Raw genomic sequence first — 19,727 nt, forward strand, 5'->3', positions numbered from 1 at the left:
GGTTTTTCCTCGCCCATCTGTCGCTCAGCAGGGGCTGGGCTGGGCTCAGGGGGTGCTGTGTGGGGTGCTGTGGGTGCTGCTCTGGGCTTGTAGGGTGCTGTGCCAGGCTGATGGGGTGCTTTGTGTGCTGTGCCAGGCTCATGGAGTGCTGTGGTTACTGTGCCAGGGTCACAAGGTGCAGTGCCAGGCTCATGGGGTGCTGTGCCTTAGTGTGAGGCTCAGGTGCTCAGCCCTGGGAGCACAGTAAGATGCCTGGGGCTCGCTCCTGTGCTCTGTGGGGAGGTGATGGCGGCCTGCTGGAATTTGCATAATTAATTGCCTCACCATAACCTATTAAGCATTGCCCTCACAGCCTCATGCCCTTGTGGCTGTGACTCAGCCCAGACTGGAAGCATGAGGGATAGATGGATGCATGTTCCCATGGTCCTTGCCTTTCCTTGCATCTTTCTGGGTTTATTTCAGTCCTTTTTGGAAGCTGGACATGGCATATGTGGCACAGCACATCACCTGCTTTGGCCTTTGCTGCTGCAGCTGTGGGTGTTGTGTGTGTAGGACCTGCTCAGGCACCACTGTGAGCGAGTGCCTGGCTCCTCTGTTGACAACCTTTGATCAGTGTGCCACAAGTGATAACACAGCCACGATCAATAACACAGCCTGTCCCAGCTGCCAAGCAAAGTTTGTGTGTAATGGGTCCTGGAGGGAGCAGTGGCCCTGGGGCAGGTGCAGCTCGGCCATTGGGATGCATCCAGGAACACCGGTGCTGGCACAGGGCTGTCCCCAAATTAGCACTGCCCTTAATTGCTGCTCAGTTAAGCAGAACAGGAGTTTGTGGGGCACTAGCACCCTGCTTTGTCCTTTGCTGTGGCTGTTTCTGGGTGGAAGCTTGAGGCCAGTTTGGGTTTCAATTCTGCAAAGCTTTTTGCTTTAATTATTAACTGGTGCCAGGCAGTGCTATGGCTTCTGGCTGGGGCTAAGCCAGGGCAGGGGGAGGCTGAGGGAAGCCCCCTGCCCTTGAGCCCTCAGCCCTTGCTCAACTCCTGCAGCAGCCATGAGTGCAGGTGGGGTGTGAGTCCTTCCAGCTGTGCCTTTGTGGGGATGAGGGTTTCAGGGAATGAACAGACTCCAGGGAACAATCCTCTCTGTCTCTGTAGGTCTCTGCTCCTGGTGCTCGAGCTGTTCTTGTCCTGGGCTGGTCAAGGCAGCTGAGCACCATCCAGCTAAAAATAACACCGGTAAATAAAACACTTCCTCCTGGCCTGGCACGGTGGAGCAGAGGCACAGGGAGCTGGGATGTGCCTGGCTGTGGCTCCACAGTGGGACTGGCCCTGTGCCAGGGAGTCCTGGGCTGGTGCCACCAGGTCCAGGCCTGCCTAAGCGCTCTCAGCACCCCCCTGCCCAGCCCCTGGGGACACGGTGGCCCATGGCATCCTCAGTGCCAGCAGCAGAATGTCACTGCTGGCTGCTGATGGGCTGGATCCCCAGGTGACATGGTGATGGCCCATGGCAGCAGGATGCCGCAGCCACCCCATGCTGAGCTCTGTGCTGGCTCAGTTTCTCCACCTGCAACATGGGACTCCCACACCTGGCACGTGTTCCAGGTGACGGCTGGAAGGGTGTGGGATACGGGATTCCAGTCAGGGCCGCGTCAGCCACACACGCCAGGGCAGCGAGGTGTCAGCAGGAGCCACCACCCACGCAGGGGATCACGGTGGGGAACCCCCTTCACCCCCCAGCAGGGCCCGTGGAGCCCAGGAGGGGCCAAGCCACGTGCTGAGGGTGGCAGAAGTGATGCAGTTGGGGGGGGAGGGCACCATGGGGGGGGGGGGGGTACAGCCCCACCCCTGCTTCCCCAGGATGCCCGGACCTACAGAAAGCCATCCCTGTCCCCATCCCAATCCCTGTCCCATCCCTGCAGTGCCAGGGCTCCGTGCATTGTTGCCTTCACCTTCCTCTTCCTCACCTCTGTCCTACTCTGCACCTACAGGTGCAATCAGCTGAGGCTGTCTGGCCCCTCCCTGGGCTGGGCCTGGCTATAAAATCCAGGGGCCAGGCAGAGGGTGTCACAAGGCTTTGGGAGCTGTTGGCAGGTGAGTCCAGGGGTGCCAGGGGTGGACTTGGGGGGGTCTTGTTTGTTGGATGCTGCTGCTGTCCCTGGGCTCCAGGTGGGATCCTGCCTGCTTCTCACAGGGCTCAGAGCTGGGTCTGGACTTGGCCCCTACACCGTGAGTTTTGGATGATGCTTTTTAGGGTACAAGATGCTCTAGAATAGGTTTGGGGGGCACAGCCTTGGGCACATGAGGTGAAGAGGGGGCTGATGGTGTGTATGAGGGCTGTTCCCATGGGACATCTCACTGCTGTGTCTGGGTAATGTTGGAATGGCCCCACTGGCAGCAGCTGGACATGAGGAGCAGAGGGGTGTGATGAAGGGCAAAGGGGCCATTCCCATGGGATATCCCACTCCCCTATCTGGGTGGTGTTGGGATGGCTCTGTGGGGCAGGGGAACATGGGGACCAGGACCTGCCTGGCACACAGAAATCCATGTCCCAGCCACCAGGAAGTGGTGGTGGTGATGGCCCTGGTGACATGGCCTTGAGTCACACTGGAGACTCAGGTGACAGCCCATCTCCAGTACACGGGCTGGGAGGGATGCTCGGAGAGAGGCCACCCAGTCCCTGAACAGCCCCATCCCTGTCCCCAGACAGCAGCAGCGATGGCAACACTCTACCCCTCCCTGGAGGACATGAAGGGCCACCAGGTCCTGCAGGTCAGTGCCTGCTCAGCAGTGTTACAGGAGCTGAGCAGACCCCAATGGGTCCCTGTGGGGCCTCACCTCAGAGGGTCCCTGGGGTGGGGGGCACAGCATCGAGCACCCTGTCTCTTGGCAGGCACAGGCAGCAGCTGGAGTGAGGACCCCTGCCACCACAGTGGTCACAGAGAAGCCGAAGCTCACCTCGGGTGCTGGTAAGGTGGGGCATGATCAGCTCACCCTGTGCTGGGGCTGTCTGGGTGGGCAATGATGCTCAGTGTGTGTGTGGGGGCTTAGCTGAGACCACCTCACAACTCAGTGCATGGGTTGGGGATGGGATTTTGGGGTCTCTTTTTGATGGCCCATGGTCCCAGGGGGCTCCTGGGATAGAGGGGGCAATGGCTGTGGGTTGGGGGCCCCAGGAGCTGAGACCACACTTGGTGTGTCCCTCAGAGCCACCTGTGCTGTACCCCAACCTAGCTGAGCTGGAGAATTACATGGGGCTGGCACTCTCCAGCGAGGAGATCCAGAAGAACCTGCGCACCGAGGACAGCACCGTAGGTGTCTGGGCTGGCAGCTCCCTGCCCCAGCTGGCTCCCCATGCCATAATGGGGGTCCCTCTGGCTCCTCATCCTGCCTGGGAAAGGGATGCAGCACTTCCAAAGGCTGAGGTGCACAGGGCTCTGTGTCCCCCCTGTCCCCACTGACCCCCAGCTCCCCCGCAGGCACTGACCCCCGCTGGGCCCTCCCCAGGCCAGCTGGTCGCCCCCCTGAGTGGGAACAGCGTGGGGATGCGGCGGGCAGAGATCAAGCCGGGTGTGCGGGAGATCCACCTGTGCAAGGATGAGCGGGGCAAGACGGGGCTGCATCTGAAGAACGTCGACCAGGTGAGGGGCTGGGTTGGCACAGGGATGGGCATGGCACAGGACGGTGTGTCATGGCGTGATGTGACATGGCATGAGCATGACAGTAGGCACAGCATGACATGGCAGTGTATCATGGCACGGCAATGTGTGGCATTAAATGTCACAGTGTGCCACAGCACAGCAGGGTGCAGACGGCATGGCATACCACGGTGCGTGGCATGGCCATCGGAGTGCCACCACTCCACTGTGTCCCCAGGGCATCTTCGTGCAGCTGGTGAAGGCCAACTCGCCAGCAGCGCTGGTGGGGCTGCGCTTCGGGGATCAGGTGCTGCAGATCGACGGCAAGAACTGCGCAGGCTGGAGCAGTGACAAGGCACAGCGCGCGCTGAAAAAGGCCAACCCTGAAAAAATCGTCATGGTGGTGCGGGACAGGTGAGTGGGTGGTGGCAGCGGTGCTGGTGGCAGTGCCAGTGGCAGCACTGATGGTGCTCTCCCCACAGGCCTTTCCAGCGCACCGTGACCGTGCACAAGGACAGCACCGGCCACGTCGGCATTGTGGTGAAGAAGGGGAAGATTGTGTCGCTGGCCAAGGACAGCTCAGCCGCCCGCAACGGGCTCCTCACCCACCACTGCATCTGCGAGGTGAACGGCCAGAACGTCATCGGCATGAAGGTAGGGCTGTGCCCTGGTGCTGCAGGACACGCCTGGGGGGTCCAGGATGTGGCCAGAGAATCCAGGAGGGAGAGGGATACTGAGCTAAGCTGGGCACCCTACGGACCCTCTTGTTCTCTCCCGCAGGATAAGCAGCTCATGGAGGTGCTGGCAGGGGCTGGGAACGTGGTGACACTGACCATCATCCCCACCGTGATCTACGAGCACATGGTCAAACGGTGAGAGCATGGGGCTGCAAGGACCCCCCCACCCCCCACTCCACAGGGACCCCCGGGTTCCCCCCACTGACCTCCCTTCCCTCTGCTCAGGCTCTCATCAGGGCTGGTGAAATCATCCATGGACCACTCCATCCCTGACCTGTGACACCATCATTATTGTTCTGGCAGCTGATGCTGGAAGCCCAGAGGGCCTTCTATGGGGAACCCACAGCACCTCCAAAGGAGCTATTTTAGCACAAAACTTCTTATCCCTTCAGAATCTGGGTGGCTGCTGGGAGGTTCTTCCTCTCCTCAGCAGGGATGGGGCAGATGTCCTGTACAGGGTCCCATTGTCCCCGTGTCCCTGCTTGGGCCACCCCTCCCCAGGGTGGATGCCAAGGGCTGGCTCCAGCCAAAGCAGACACAGACCCAGCGACATTTATTACATCCACCACAGACAGCAAGTACAGGACAGGGGAAACAAGAAGAGGGGGGTTACAGCTTTTTCAGTTCTGTATTTAAAAAATATATTATATAGATTTGTCTTTCAAATATAGTCGTTACATTTATTTCTTGGCAAAGCTTTGGATAGTCTAACAGACGTGTACACAGATCCACAAATACATTGCATGAGAGGCGAATATCCCAGCTCCACTTACATCAGCCCCGGCTGCCTGGACACTGCTGCTCCCCAAATCTTTCCCCCGGCACCTGGTGCTGTGCTGGTGGCAGAGCTGCTGTCCCCACTGCCCCCCAGGACGGGCAGAGCCGGCGGAAGGGGGATGCAGGGAAGTGTGGGGCACACAGGATGTGGCATGTGCCCCTCTGGGGAGCACTGGACACCGGCTTGTGGAGCATCACCGGCTGCCAGGGCACCTGGCCGGTGGCACCCATGGCTGGGGGAGTGGGCTTGGGCTGGGGTTTGGGGGAAACACTGTTAGTTCAAGTCACAAAGAAACCACAGACATTCGTGGGGTGGGAGTGCGGCGCGCCCGGGGGAGCCCCAAGTCCCGCGCCCGACAGCCCCGCTGAGCAATCCTTGCTGTCATTGTGTTTCAACAACAAAAAGAAAAGGCATTTTTTCCGGAGGCCACCAGCAAAGCGGGGGTTTGGGTGGGCCGGGGCGGCAAAGGGCTTGGCTCTGCCTGCACGGCACTGCCCGCACCCCAGCAAAGGCATCCGAGCTCCAGCACGTGGTGGGATCACCGGCATCACGGCTGGCAGAACCGCAGGAGCCCCCGGCCCCGCTCCCCGGCAGCCAGAGTCCCAACAGCCGGGTTTCAGTCTGTACCCAAAAAAAAGTGAATATAGTGCAAAGCAAAGGGAGGGAGAGCCCACGGCTTCCTCGGGGGGCTCCGTGCGTGAGCTGCAGCCCAGTTCCATCCCAGGGTGGGGAGGCATCTCCTAGGGAATGGCGGGCTGGCCCGAACCGCTCCGGAGCTGATCCCTGTGTCTGGCCAGGACCCCCCATCCCCCTGCCCACAGACAGACACTGCACCTGCAGCAAGGAGCCGCTGCATCCCCAGAGCCCCACGCTGCCAGCGGCTCCTTGTCATCACCCGCCCGTGGCAGGGCTGGCCCCGGAGATAACCCGGCGACAAACAGAAAGCAAGAGCGATGGAGGGAGAGCCCCCCTGGCGGGTGCAGCCCCACAGCCCCCCGCAGCCAGAGGCACAGGCAGAGGTGTCCATCGGCGGGGGGTGACGCTGGGTGCCAACACCCCTCTTCCAACAACGGTTCTTTCCCTCCTTCAGGGCAAAGGAGCTGGGGGGGTGGGCAGCACACCTCGATGCACCCACAGACCCCTCGGGCCCTTCCCACCCGCCAGTGCCACGCCGGGGCTTTACAATCAGCAGTCGGGTCCGTGGGGGCGGGTGGAGGGCGCCGGAGGGGTCAGGGCTGGGCCGTGCCTCCGGGGCCGGGGCTGGCGACGGGGCGGCAGCCCATCCTGCGGATGGAGTGCAGGGCGACGGTGCAGCAGCCCCGCAGCAGCGAGCTGATGTTGTAGATGGGCTGGCCCTGCCGCCGCTGCGAGCGGCACAGCCAGGCCACCGTGGGCACCGCCGGCACCACCACCGCCAGCAGATCCACGATGAAGTGGCGGCTCCAGTAGCTCTTGGAAGGGTTGGTCTCGCAGCCGGTCACCTCCGTCAGCTCCTCCTCCGCCACGCAGGCGATGGCCACCGAGGGGCTGGAGCTGCGGGGCTGCCGCACCGCCGGGTTGCAGGGGACACCCCCCTCGGCACTGGCAGCCGCCGTCGCGGCGTCGGGCTCGGCCACCATCAGGTCCGTGGTCCCGGTGGGGTTGGCGAGCTCGGGGACGGGCATCGTGTCTTCCATTTCAGAGACCCAGGCGGAGGTGGGGCTGCCCAAGCTGCAAGCCTGGGACTTCATCACCTTCTCTAGGATGGTGTCCAGGTCGGGCTGGCAGGGCACGAAGTCCGTCTGGATGGCCCGCTCCTGCATGCAGCTGGCCTGCACCCCTGCCTCCACGCTGCTCCGCAGTCCCAGCACCTTCTCGTAGGTGTTGCTGGGGGGCAGGCGGGTGCCGAGCTCACCCCCCACCTCCAGCGGGTCCGTGTGGCCCGGAGCCTCCTCCATCCCCACGAAGCCGCTGTCGGCCCCCTCGTCCAGCGAGATGGTCTGCGAGCCCCCCACGTTGCGGTCCCCGGCTCCCTGGTCGCTCAGCTTGGTGTAGGTGGAGCTGCGGGTGAGGGATCGGGCCGGGGACCCCCCGGCCGACTCGCCGGCGCCCTCCTCCTTCACCGCCCCATTCTGTGCCACCTCCATGCTGTGCAGCAGCGTCTCCAGCTTCTTGTTCTGGATGTTGATGTCCACAAAATACTTCTGGAGGCCTTTGTCCTTCTCCAGTAGGTTGTTCTTCACCGTGTCGATGACCTGCTTCAGCTGCTTGATCTCCTTGCGAGCCTCTTTCAGCGCCAGCTGGGCCTCCACGCGGTGGCACTCCTCCTCGATCCAGTCCTCCTGCATCCGTGACAGCTGCGTCTTCAGGTCCTCGATCTCAGCATCCCTGCGGAGACGGGAGGGCACCACGGCGGCGCTGAGGGGGCTGCAGGGACAGCCCTGTCCTCGTGTGCCCAGCACTGGCTTGCCACCAGATCACCCAGTAACACTCCCAACTGGGAATAAGGGATGGAGCCAGTGGCTTAGGGACCATCATGAGTGATGCTCAGGGAGCCTTGGAGTGATGCTCAGGGAGCCTCAAGAGCAATGTTCAGGGACCCCTAGGAGTGATGCTTAGGGGCTCTCAGGAGTGACACTCAGGGATCCCAAGGATGGGTGCTTAGGGACCCTCAGGATTGATGCTTGAGGACCCTCAGGACTGATGCTCAAGGCCCCCTGGCAGCACTGTTGGGAGCAAGGGGAGCTCAGAGATCCCTGGAAGTGACACTCAGCGTTCTCCCAGAGAGGCTGCAGCACCCAGGTTCCCTGAGGGCTGCGTGGGGGTGGGCAGGTGCCCCGGGCAGGCGCGTGGCAGCTGGCACGGCGGCGGGGCTGTGCCTAAGCCTGAGAGGAGCAGATGGGGATTAGCCACCCTCTGACGCTGAAATTCAGCAAAAGCGTGGCAGGGACTTAAAACAGGGTGAGGGGAGAACGCAGCCACTGCAGGTGGGACGTGGGGCTCTCCAGTCCCCAAATCTGCAGCTCCCAGGTTGGACAGGCAGCAGAGCCAGATCCCTCATGCCAGCAATGCTGTGGTACAGCTGTGACCCCGCACCCTGGGCACGAGCACGAGGACAAGGTGCCGTGCTGGGAACTGAGACACCCAGAAGGACCAGTCCCAGACAGGAGCTGCCACAGCGGGTGGCGATGGCTGGTGCTGGCACCCTCACCATGAGCTCAGGTGCTCACCTGTCCTGCAGCCGCTCCTGTGTGTCCTTCAGGCGAGCCTTCAGGTGCCGGATGCAGACCTCCTTCTGCTGCAGGGGAGTCAGGTACTGCTCCGGCGTCGGTGGCTTTATCCCATGGTTGTCACTGCAGAGGTTGTACTTGGACGAGCGCCTGAGGAGACACAGATGTCACCCACTGCCAGTGCTAGGGTCAGCACAGGCTTGACCCAGGGGTTCTAAGGCCTGCTCTTGGGGTGCAGCCCCATAACACATCCCAAAGGAGCCCTGAGAGCAGGAGGGGAAGGGTGGGTGCGTGAGGGTGCTGTGCCCTGGCAAGAGGGGCAGGGTGGGTGTCTTGCATGTTGTGCCTCTGGCAGGACAGACAGGGTGGGTGTCTCTGGTGCTGTGCCCTGGCAGGAGCGTGGATGCAGCTCCTGGACACATGGGTGCTGCTGCCAGGTGCTCTCCCTCTGTGGTGCAGGGACATGATGCAAGGACACCGAGGACTCTGTGTGCCCAGAGTGACCTTCCTGGAAATAACTGTTGTGGATGGAGACCCCAGGGTGGGATCAGCCCTGCCAGAGATGGAGGCACAAGGGTTTGGGATGGAGCAGGTCCTGAGATAGTGGCTGTCCTGCCCACGGGGAGCAAGCCAGGGAATCCAGCATCTTCTCCAGGCTGGGCCAGCAGCACGTCTGGACCCTCCTTGTGCCACCACTGGCACTGGGGCAGAGGAGGTGACACCTCTGGCCCAAAGCCTGGGACAGTGTGGAGAGCAGGGGCTGGCCAGGGACAGGGCTACATGGCCAAGCTGGGAGGCACGTGGAGAGCTGGGAGCTGCATGAGTGGCTCTGGCATGGCAGTGGGGGTCCAAACTCCCTGTGTATGGAAAGGAGGCATTCCAAAGCCCCCCTGCATGGTGTCCATCAGCCCAGCAGCCTTTAGCCATGTCCAGAAGCATTGTGTTAGAAGCATCCATGCCTTGGAATGCCCCATGGCAGCAGGACGGTCATTGCCTCCGGCCACAGCACGCACGACACCTGCTCACCATGTCGTCCTCGGACCCCTCAGATCCTCCCAGAATGATTCCATCTCTGGGAGCTGGCAGGGGCAGGGGACAGGCAGGTGATGAGCAGTGCACCACAGGCTGCTGTGCCTGCAGGGCTGGGGCTGGTGCCCATCCCACAGCTTGGTGCCGGCTGTTTGTGCCCCAAACACACCCGGAGCTCCCTGCTGAGAAGCCAGGAGTCCACCAGCTCTTGCCAAACCTTTGCCGGGCAACACGAGGGGATGGAAGCGAAGCTCCTGCCCTCGTGCCTTTGGTCTGGAAGGATCCGGGTGCTCCGTGGAATGCAGGAGTGGCGGGAGGAAGCGTGCAGCGTGCAAGCCACAGCCACAGCAGGACGGAGGGAAGAGGACGGGGGATCCCTGGGTGGCAGGCGGGGGGACAGGGAGGGAGACGACACAACAACAGTGGCGGAGAGGTTTGGAGGAGGAGGGTAGTGAGGGTCTGTGGAGACACACCAGCAGCTCCGCCAGCTCCGGCTCCCCCAGCCACCAAGCGCACAGCCTCGCTCCAGCGGCCCCTGCGCTCCTGTCCCCGCTGGGCACCGGCACCGGCAGCTGCTCCCCCTGCCCGGGGGCACCCAGCAGCCGCCCTGGGGCCACGGGTGATGGGTTACCTTGGGGTGGGGCTGCTGTCGCTGCCCTTGCAGGAGCCAGAATTGCTGCTGCTGCTCAGCGAGGAGGTGCCGTAGGTGTCCCTCCCGGGGGGCGAGGGGCGCCTGGAGGCAGGGAGAAGAGGCTGTGTCTCAGGCCGAGTGGCTGAGGGCGCTGAAGACTTAAAGAAGGAGGCAAAGCCACTCCGTCCATAAACCCCGCGACTGCCAACCACCACACCGAGAACACACAAGACAAAAGGACAAAACAAACAGCAGGGATCAAAATTGCACGGACATGGTGACGGGCACAAAGGCAGGGCTGGGGGGGATGTCCACCCTCTCCCCCTTCCCTGGTGTGGCAGCCCATGGATGCTGGCACAGCATCCTTGCACCCTAAGGATTTTGGGAACCCCTGGAATCCCCTTGGAAGCCCCTCGGGAGCCCCCTGGGAGTCCCCTGGGAGCTCAGTCCCAGCACAGCTCGAGCCACATCTGCCAGAGCATCACCTAACGTGGGCAGCTCTGCCTCCTCTCCCGGCCCACGCTGAGCCTGTACCTCCCTAACGGCAGTCCAGGTCATGGAGACAATGGGAGGGGAAGAAATGATTTTTCTCTCTTTTTCTCTTTACCACTCAGCTCAAGGAGACATTTTCCAAGGGCTAACATACCTCCCAGTTTCACTGCCCCAACCCAGTGCTCTCCACCACTGCCTGCCTTCGCCTGGACGGACGGAGGGGTCGGTCCTGGCCGTGGCACAGACGGACAGAGGGACGGGGCGTGCAGCACTCGGGGAGCTGCATGCACGGACAGGGAAGTGCTGTGCAGCGGGCAGTGCCATGCAAACCCCTGAAAGCTGGGCTGGGGGTTCGTGCTGCGAAGTGGCAGCCGGTGGTGGTGTGGGGATCGTGGGGATCGTCTCATCCCGGCTGCAGGCGCTGGTGTCCAGTCCCGAGGTCAGAGGTTGAAGCATATTCACCTTCGTGATCCTGTGGACGCGCGTCTGCTCCCCGGCACGGACATGGCCGCGGTGCCACGGGTCCTGGGCACAGGGAACTGCGGGTGAAGGCAACAGAGAGAGCAGGTGAAGGCAGGAAAATAGCCCTGATGAGATGGGGACCCTGTGGGGTGAGCCCTGGCACCAGGGCATCAGTACAGACCCCAGGGCCACCAGTAAAGGGACAGATGAGGACAGCATCCCCTGCACATCTGGGCTTTGCTTCCCACTTGTCTCCCACAGCCCAGAAATGCCAGAATGCTGCCTGCCTGCGGTCCCACCAGGATCCTGTGGGCACACAGCAAGGGTGTTCTTAATTTGAAATGCAAACCCAAAAGCAGAGCAGGTGCCTGCCCATGGTCTGAAGTTCCTTTCTCATCATGGCACATGCTTCCCCCTGCTCCCAGATCCCCATCCCTGTCAGGAATCAGGGAAATGCCACAGGGACAGAGTGCCTGCAGTGGTGGCATAACTGGGGGCAGAGATGGTACAAGGGCTCTGACCCAGCCATGGAGCTCCCCGGGCAGGCAGCTCTCCCTGCAGTGGGCTGCGTGCCTGCTTTTCCTTAATTAAGTGCAAATCCCCCATTCAGCTGTGAAATCAGGTGAGGAAGAACAGATCCCTGCATGATGAGGCAGCAGCCACTAATCCCTAGGGGAACACAGAGCCCGCTTTCCTGTAAATAAATAGGCCAGATCCAGAGGTTTGCAGCACCTCGGGCACACACAGGATGTGAGGGAGCGAGGGAAGCATTTGCTCAGCACCCGCATCCTGCTGAGCATCCCATGGCACCGCTGGGATCCCCACTGTGCTCCCACACTGCCAGAGACCAACGGGCTGGGGCCCCCCAACACCAGGCCTGTTCACAATGCCAGCATTTATCTCAGATTTTGGCAGAACAATGCAGGAGATGGGACCTGCCAACAGATAATCGATGTGTGACAGGAAACACTCCCTGCTGCTGGCCCTGCTCCAGGAGAGCGCGAGGAGTGGGACAACAGAGGAGGCAGAACATCCAACTCAGCCGTCCGCAATTGCCACCCCAGGTTATTCTTCTTCCAGGATACCTCAAAACCCACCCTGGCTAGCCCAGGCCCCTCCTCTGCCCAGATTTGCTGCTCCCTGATCCCCAAACCAGGGCATCAAAGATCCCAGGTCACTGGTGCTGTGAAGTCCCAAGTCCCAGCAGGCACAGTGCCCCATGACAGAGGGATGCCAGCACTCCTGGGACACTACAAGAAAGATTTGGGATCCTGCTGCTCCCACCTGGGATGGATTTGCCCAGAGATGACCTGGGCAGGGGAAGGCAGTGTTTGGTCCTGCTGGATCACTGTTCCCAAGTGGGCAGCGAGCTCTGCTACTGCAGCAGTGTGAATCAGCATCCAGCAAGAGCCACGCGTGGCCTCACGCTGGCGGGAGCATCCTCCAGGATTCTCCATCACCCTCCAGCAGCGCCACACGGGGCTGCAGCACAGCCTGGATGCCAGCAGCTCTCAAGCAGGGATTTAGGGAGATTTGAGAGGGTTGATTCCTCACCCCCTCCCCTGCAGTCCAGTGGTATCTGGTATTATCCCAGGGGTGCCCAGCACCAGCCCTGTGGTGCCCATCATCAGCTCAGCTGTACCTGGACCTTCCCCACTCATGGCAAGGTCACCCTCATGCCACACTGCTCTGTGCAGGGGTCCCTCTGTGACCCCTGACACCAGCAAGTGCCAGCTCTGTGGATGGCACCTGTGTGTCCAGCACATGGGGCTCCTGAGAGCACCCCACCCCACACCCCAGGCACCTGCCACCAGCATCCACAGCCTGGAACGGCTCTGTGGGGACTCCTGGATTTGGCCTCATGTCTGGGGACCTCATTTCCTCCTCTCACTGCTGCAGACTTGCCTGGTGCCCACATTGAGGCCTGATGCCCCTCACAGCACCCAGGGTGTCTGGAATTTAATCAGTGATAATAAATTGTCATTATTCCCAAAGGATCAACCAGCCACTTCAATCTCCCCAGAAGCCTCATTGTGCCCACAGGCTGCCCAGGACAGGCAAGGTGGGCAGATCCAGCACCAAAGCTAAACACATTCCCATGGGTACGTGGCTACTAAAGGCAGAGGAAATGATGGATCTGCACTCAGAATTACCCCCGTAGCACAAGGATGAGTAGCTGCAGCACCAATGGAGCCTCACCAGGAAAGCAAGGGGAAATCCAGGATTAACCCTGGTCTAGTGGGTGGCATCCCTGCCCATAGCAGGGGGTTAAAATTACAGAATGGTTTGGGTTGGAAGGGACCTTGAAGACCATCTCATTCCAACCCCATGCTGTGGGCAGGGACACCTTCCACTATCCCAGGTTGCTCCAAGCCTTGTCCAACCCAGCCTTGAACATTTCCAAGGATGGGGCAGCCACAGCTTCTCTGGGCAACCTGTGCCAGGGCCACACCACTCTCATAGGGAAGAATTGTTTCCAAATATCCCATCTAACCCTGCCCTCTGTCAGTGGGAAGGTATTTCCCCTTGTCCTGCCACTCCTTGTCCAAAGTCTCTCTCCGGCTCTCTTGCAACCCCTTCAGGCACTGGGAGAGGCTCGTAAGGTCTCGTAGGAGCTTTCTCTTCTCTACCAGCTCTCTCAGCCTGTCTCCACAGCAGGGTGGTCAGGGCAATTCATGGACCAAGACAAAGATGACTTGTGGGGCACTGCCTTGTCTCCATAGACCAGCAGGACCCTGCTCAGCACAGCACCTCTGTGTCTGCCCTTACTACCTGGGAATGCCAGCATGGACCAGGGTCCGACACTCCAACTTATACCAAATCCAGAGACTGTCCTGCAAACCACCTGTGTGTGGTCCAGCACCCTGCAAATCCCCTAAAATGCAGCTTGAGGGCTGAGCAGGGTGGACACTGCCCATTGCAAAGACCTGTGTGTTGCTGGTGCTGCTGACAGCAAAATTCCCTGTGAGTCTCTCAGCACATGTGGAACAGAAGGACAGAGCTTTTACCAACAACAGCACGAACCAGGGCTTGTTCCATGCAGTGGAATTAGCCTGGGGAATTCCTGATAAATAAAAGCAATGGGCCTTGATAAGGAAACAGCTGGAGCTACAGCATGAAAAAGCAGATCCGCCACAGAGGGCTGGGATGCAGAATCAGCACAAGACCCCCACAGTGCCACTGTCCTGGGTGGGTGACACCGTGGGCTCATCTCCTGGTGGGTCCCCAGCTCCTGCCAGCCACAGAGGGGACCTGGGGCACTGCTGACATACTCATCACACCATGACAGTGATGGATGGCAGAGCAGTGAGGTGCCCTAGGCTGAGCTGGATCACTGCCCCACAGAGATTCTTCTTCACCTCAAATCCTGCCACTTCCCCACTCCTTGCTGGATGCCCTGGCTGTGTCAGTGATGGACAAACCAGCCAGGTATGGCCCTTCCTAGATGCTGCTCACATGGGAAACAGGGACACAGGACCCCTGGAGAGACGCTGAAACCTCCAATGGTTCCTCAGCTTGTTCCTCTGAGGGTTTCATGGCTGCAGGCTCAAGAGATTGCTCCCATCAGCTTCCAAAGCTCAGCTTCTGTGGGATCCAGAGGGATCCAGCTGCTGCCAGCTCACCCCATCCCCACAGGGATCATGAGAGAAGGTGTGAAAGCCTGCAGCTCGCTGCCCATGTCAATGCTCAGCACAACACTGCTGTGCCAGCAGCCACCACATTTCCCTGCATTTCTTGCTGACTGCTTCCTTTGTCGAGGCTCCCATCATCCTGCCTGCTGCCGGATTTCTGTGTTTCCCTTGGCACATCCTGTGTGAGGAATCTTTTGCAATGGTGGCACTGAGCCCAAGCGTCTGAGAGCAGCTTCACCCACTGCAGAGACCTGGGAGAGGAACCGTGGTGTCCCCATGGGTCCCCTGGGAGATCTTCAGCCTCCCAGGATGAACAAGAGTAAAAGCAGGGGGAACACAGAGAGCAAAATCATGGCTTTGTTTTTCCAGGGGCCAAAAAGGGCTCACAAGGACCTACCCTGCCTTCCTGACACTGGCTCTGCTTTTCTACACACTAAAAATAAGCACAGTGCTGGATGTGGCCAACAACCAACAGCTGACATGGGGCAGAGCCCTTGTTCCTGGACAGTGGCAAGGCCAGGGCTGCTTGCACTGGAAAAGGGACTGGGATACAGCTGGGTTGCAGTGGGAAGGAGCAGGATCCAGCAGCCAGGGCTGGCAGAAGTCCTGGTGAAGGGAGGTCAGCACTGGGGCCACCACCTGGGCAGCTGGGGGCAAACATCCATGACCATGTCCACTCCTCCTCCTGCAATGGGGTTTTTTGGGATACAGGGATTGCTTTGCTTTTGCTCCAAGAAGATTCCAAGGATGTAGGAATATCTCCAGAAGCTGGGAGCCTCTGCTCCAGTGTAGAGGGGTTCATCCCAAAGCTTCACCCGGGTCCCAGGCAGAGGGAGATCACGGAATCACAGACCCATTTAGGTAGGAAAATACCTTTAATACCTTCAAATCCAACTGCTAACCCAGCACTGCCAAAGCCACCACTAAATCCAGCTCAGGGCAGAGCTCAGTGCTCGGGGCACAAGCAGAGACAAACCCCATGGGGTGTTTATGCAACACCACCAGAAAAATCAATGTTGCTAAGAGTGGTTGTATCCCATTCCAAAAGGCAGCAGCATCTCCTTTTATTCTCCCGTTTGTTATAAAATGCTGAGTTGACCTCCAGAGATTACAGGAAAACAGACACCATTGGGAAAGCTCGGGTTATGCAGCTCATCACTTTTCCAGCTGACCTGGCTGCAACTCCGAATGGGGAGGCGGCAATTCCCAGCCCTCATTAGCTAAAAATAAGGTGCTTGACCAGAGGGCAAAGGCTGGGGTCTTGTTGGGGACTCTGGAGCCAAAGGGAAATGGGAGAAGAGCTCCATGACAAGTGCTGTAGCAGCATGAGAGCAGGAGTGGGATACCCAGGATGAAGACCCCGTGGTCTCACCCCGGACCAGGAAGGTCAGCAGGATGGGATGGAGGTGACTTCCCACTGCACAGCCCATCCTGCAGAGGTGCTCTGGCAGGAGCCGAGCTGAGCTGTGTGAAGCAGAAGGAACAGCCCACTCCTTTGAGATACAAAGGCAAAAACCTAGAAGACAAACCCAGCTTCCAGTGCAACAGCTCCTCCTCCCCTCCGTGCCTCTCGCGGCGGAAGCAGGTCTCCCCTAACCACCATCCACCTTGAGCGAGGGCTGGGAATGACGGCGGCGCCGGGGGATTAGTCCTGGCCTCCACACGGCTGGAATGGCCTACTTTAACCACACATTTAACCACACACCACATCTCCTGCCTCAGCCCGCTGCAGCACTTCCGAGATGGGGGCACTGCCCCTCTGACCTCCACCCCGGGACCCCTGGCCACCAGGATTTGCATCTTCTGGCACAAGGTCACAGCACAACGTGCCTGTTGCCCAGAGAGGGTGGGAAAACCGGGATTTTATAAGCAGAACAGGCACCCAGCTGTGGGTTCTGTGCGCCAGCCATAGCGCTGACCTTGTGGGGAGGAGAGAACAGAGCACCCAGCTCATCAACCCACTTGGGTGTTCCTGTGTCCCTTTGGAGACGGAGCATGAAGCCATTAAATAATAAAATGTCAATTGCAGAGCAGCCCCAGCTCCTGCAATGCCCTATGGTGCCAGAGACACTTTGGGATGCTGCACGAGCAAGTGTGGGGCTGGTGCTTGAAGGGAGAGTCTGGTGCATGAGATGTGGGTTTGGGGAGTGCAGGGGGGATTTGGGGTGTGCAGGGACAGTCTGGTGCATGTGATGTGGGTCTGATCCATGTGACAGGGGATTGGCGGATGCAGGGAGAGTCTGGTGCATGAGATGTGGGTTTGAGGCGTGCAGGGAGGGTCTGATGCATGTGACAAGGGTCTGGTGCATGAGATATGGGTCTGGTGCATGTGATGTAGGACGGGGGCATGCAGGGAGGGTCTGCTACATGAAATGTGAGTCTGGGTTGTGCAAGGAGGGTCTGGTGCATGTTTAATAGGTCAGGTTCATGAGATGTGGGTCTGGCAAGTGCAGCGCAGGTCTGGTGGGTGCAATGCGTGGCTGCTGCTGCTGTGTGGGTCTAGTGCATGTCATATGGGTCCAGGGCTGAGAAGCAGGACCGGTGGGTGTGGTGGGGGTCCAGGTGGGTTTGCAGTGTGGGTCGGGGTACATAAGATATGGGTCTGATAAGTCAGACGTGGGTCGATTGCGTGCCACGGGGGTCCAGCGCACGCCGTGGGCTCTGGTGCAGCAGTACGGGTCTGGTGTGTGCCGCGGGGGTCTGGCACACGCAATGCGGGTGCGCTGCGGGCCCGATGCGTGACCCGCCCCGAGCACCCTGTGTCCCGGGAACCCCCCCGCTCCCGCTCCCCGCGATGCAGAGCGGCGCTGGCAGACCCGGCTGTGCCCCCCGCCTCCCCCCACCCCGAATGTGCAGCCAGAAAGGGATGAGTCACGGCGGCCGCGGGGCCCCGCACCGCGCCCCCCGCACCGCGCCCGCACCGCTCACCTGCGCGGGGCCCCGCCGATGTCGGGGGCGGCAGCGCCGGGGTGGGGGGCTCAGCGACCTGCCGGAGAAGGGAGAGAGCGGACGGTGAGCGGCGGCGGTGCGGGGCCCGGTGGGGTCCCCGGTGGGGTACCCGGTGCGGTGCCCCCCGCCCCACCCCGCACCCCGCGCCCTCCCCCGCCTCCATCACCTGCGCCGGCCTCCATGGGTGCGGCGGGGCGGCCGGGAGCGCTGGAGGGATGAGGGAGGGATGAGGGAGGGATGGAGGAGGGAGGGATGGAGAAGGGAGGGAGGGATGGATGGATGGAGAAAGGAGGGAGGGAGGGATGAGCCGTGCAGCTGCGTAATTTGCTCCCTCCTCTGCGATCTTAAAGCGACGGCGCCGCGGGTGCCTCTCCCCGCCCCCCCCGCCGGGTTTCCCCCCGTTTCTATGGCAACTCCCCTCTGCCGGAGCAGCACAACCACCTCAAAAAAAGAAACCAGCCGGGTTTTGGGGTCCCTCCCAGTCTGCGAAGCCCGGCGGGCCGGGTGTGCCCTGCGCCCGGTGGCCCTGGGCTCCTCGCCCGGCGTAACCTCGGAGGAGGAGGAGGAGGAAGGGGAGGGGGGAGCCGGGGCGGCCCCGCGCTGCAGCCACCCGGCCCTTGGAGTCCCCCCAGCGTCGTAGTTTTAATTTTAAGCAGTCCAGCTCTGAGGAGATCCCTGCCTCTAATTAGTGACGCACTTGCATAAAGTCAAGTCATTAAATATCCGGAATTCTGTGCCCCATTTCAATCCCTGTGGCTCAGCCCTAATCGGCTGGGCTGGGGTGGAGAAGCAGGAACAGGCACCCCAAGCTGCTGTCCCGGGCTGTGACTGGCGTCCGGGAGGTTTGGGAGATGAGGCTGAAGGCTGGCACGGCACGGCACGTCCCGTTCTCCAGCACAGCCCGGTTACTCATGGCACTTCCCACACGCTTCCTGCTGTAACTGTCAAGATCAACCTTCCCAAATTATTTGCTGAGGAAACGTCTCGGGAGCTCCCGCGCCACGTCCTGCAGCCTGTGCGGGGAGCAGCAGGGCACCGGCTCCTGGAGCGCTCCGTGCCCGCGGCCAGGAGCGCCCAAGGTCGGCTGCGGACACCCCCGTGGGGACCGGGAGCGTGAGGGATGCACATCTGCCTGTGCTGCAAACCGAACATCCAGCGTGTATGGATCCACAGACGGCCTTGTGGAGGGAAATGTTATTGTGGAAAATATTCACAGTCAGAATAGAACCTGCACCCAGGTTGGGTCTGGACCCGGGGACCATTGTGCTTCCCAGACATTCCCAGCTCCCTTTGTCACTCCCCCATGGTTAATCCAGAGTTTTGACAAACCTGTTTGGTAAATACATGTCAGTCTTGCAGCGCTATTTCCTGCATGATTTGTACCTCATTTATCCCGACACACAGACTGTTTTCAGTGTGTATATATATATCCTGCCTCCCATTTATTCCTGCCCGCCTCCAGCTGCCTTTTGTTTCCTTCTTTCCCGGTGAATCCAATGCACAGCCTCCCTCCTTGAAAGGAAAATTAATGAGTTATCACATCTGCTGCCACTGGAGCAGCTCTGACCATGTGGCACAGGCAGAAGCTCTGCTGTGAGATGCAGAGTCATTCCTGATGGCTTTTGGGAAAGAAAAATGGTTTCTCCTTCCCTCTGCAGTCTGCAGTGCTTGGTCTCCCAGGATACTCTGACCTGAGGGGTGGGAGCACCACTGCAGGGAGATGGGGCCTGCTGCTGGGAGAGGTTTGCACCAAACCCAAACCCTTTTCCCAGCTCAGCACCTGGCTGTGGAAATGCCAGACCTGCCGTAAGGAAAGGATGAGCTGCCCTTGGTTCAAGTCTCGGCCTGAGCCACACTCCTGTTCCCACCCAAAAATAGCGTTTCTTTTACAGAAAACAGAGAGGTTTTTACCATACAGGGATGCTTTTCGCTTCCTTACACCCAGAAAAGGAACCCCTCAGAGAACAGCAGCAAAGGCCCATTACTTATTTAATCAAATATTCCTATTCAGAAAGGACATTCAGCTGGAACACCCCCTCAGCCACCCCCGACCATCCTTTGCCCCACGCTGGGACTTCACCTCTTTTAAAGCCTTTTTACTCCCTTAAACAGACCCTCAAAAACAAACCTCCCTGAATCCTGTGGGACAGGAACCACACACGTTAGTGGCTCCAGAG

At 60.2% G+C, this 19,727-nt stretch overlaps 2 protein-coding genes across 9 annotated transcripts; one reads left to right on the forward strand and one right to left on the reverse strand.

The window, feature by feature from the left end:
* The first annotated feature begins 121 nt into the window (after window positions 1-121).
* SDCBP2 (syndecan binding protein 2) lies at window positions 122-4,821 on the forward strand. The gene is made up of 9 exons (XM_058850470.1): window positions 122-2,087; window positions 2,700-2,765; window positions 2,887-2,962; window positions 3,201-3,304; window positions 3,473-3,634; window positions 3,870-4,045; window positions 4,114-4,285; window positions 4,412-4,503; window positions 4,594-4,821. Exons 2-9 carry the CDS (start codon window positions 2,712-2,714, stop codon window positions 4,646-4,648), a joined length of 891 nt encoding a protein of 296 aa, XP_058706453.1. The 5' UTR covers window positions 122-2,087; window positions 2,700-2,711; the 3' UTR covers window positions 4,649-4,821.
* Window positions 4,822-5,021: 200 nt separating this feature from the next.
* Window positions 5,022-18,393, reverse strand: SNPH (syntaphilin). 8 transcript variants are annotated; one of them, XM_058850468.1, is made up of 6 exons: window positions 18,248-18,393; window positions 17,530-17,587; window positions 10,970-11,046; window positions 10,016-10,216; window positions 8,356-8,505; window positions 5,022-7,513 (listed from the first exon to the last, which is right to left on the reverse strand). In XM_058850468.1, the coding sequence occupies exons 3-6, from the start codon at window positions 11,011-11,013 to the stop codon at window positions 6,376-6,378; spliced, it is 1,533 nt and encodes a 510-aa protein (XP_058706451.1). In that variant the 5' UTR covers window positions 11,014-11,046; window positions 17,530-17,587; window positions 18,248-18,393; the 3' UTR covers window positions 5,022-6,375. The 8 variants fall into 8 exon arrangements, with proteins under 8 accessions (XP_058706451.1, XP_058706446.1, XP_058706445.1 ...); XM_058850463.1 differs by having other exon boundaries at window positions 10,016-10,117; window positions 10,662-11,046; XM_058850462.1 differs by having other exon boundaries at window positions 10,662-11,046.
* Between the last annotated feature and the right edge of the window lie 1,334 nt (window positions 18,394-19,727).

The sequence above is a fragment of the Poecile atricapillus genome, chromosome 15 (assembly GCF_030490865.1).
Source record: "Poecile atricapillus isolate bPoeAtr1 chromosome 15, bPoeAtr1.hap1, whole genome shotgun sequence".
Lineage (NCBI taxonomy): Eukaryota > Metazoa > Chordata > Aves > Passeriformes > Paridae > Poecile > Poecile atricapillus.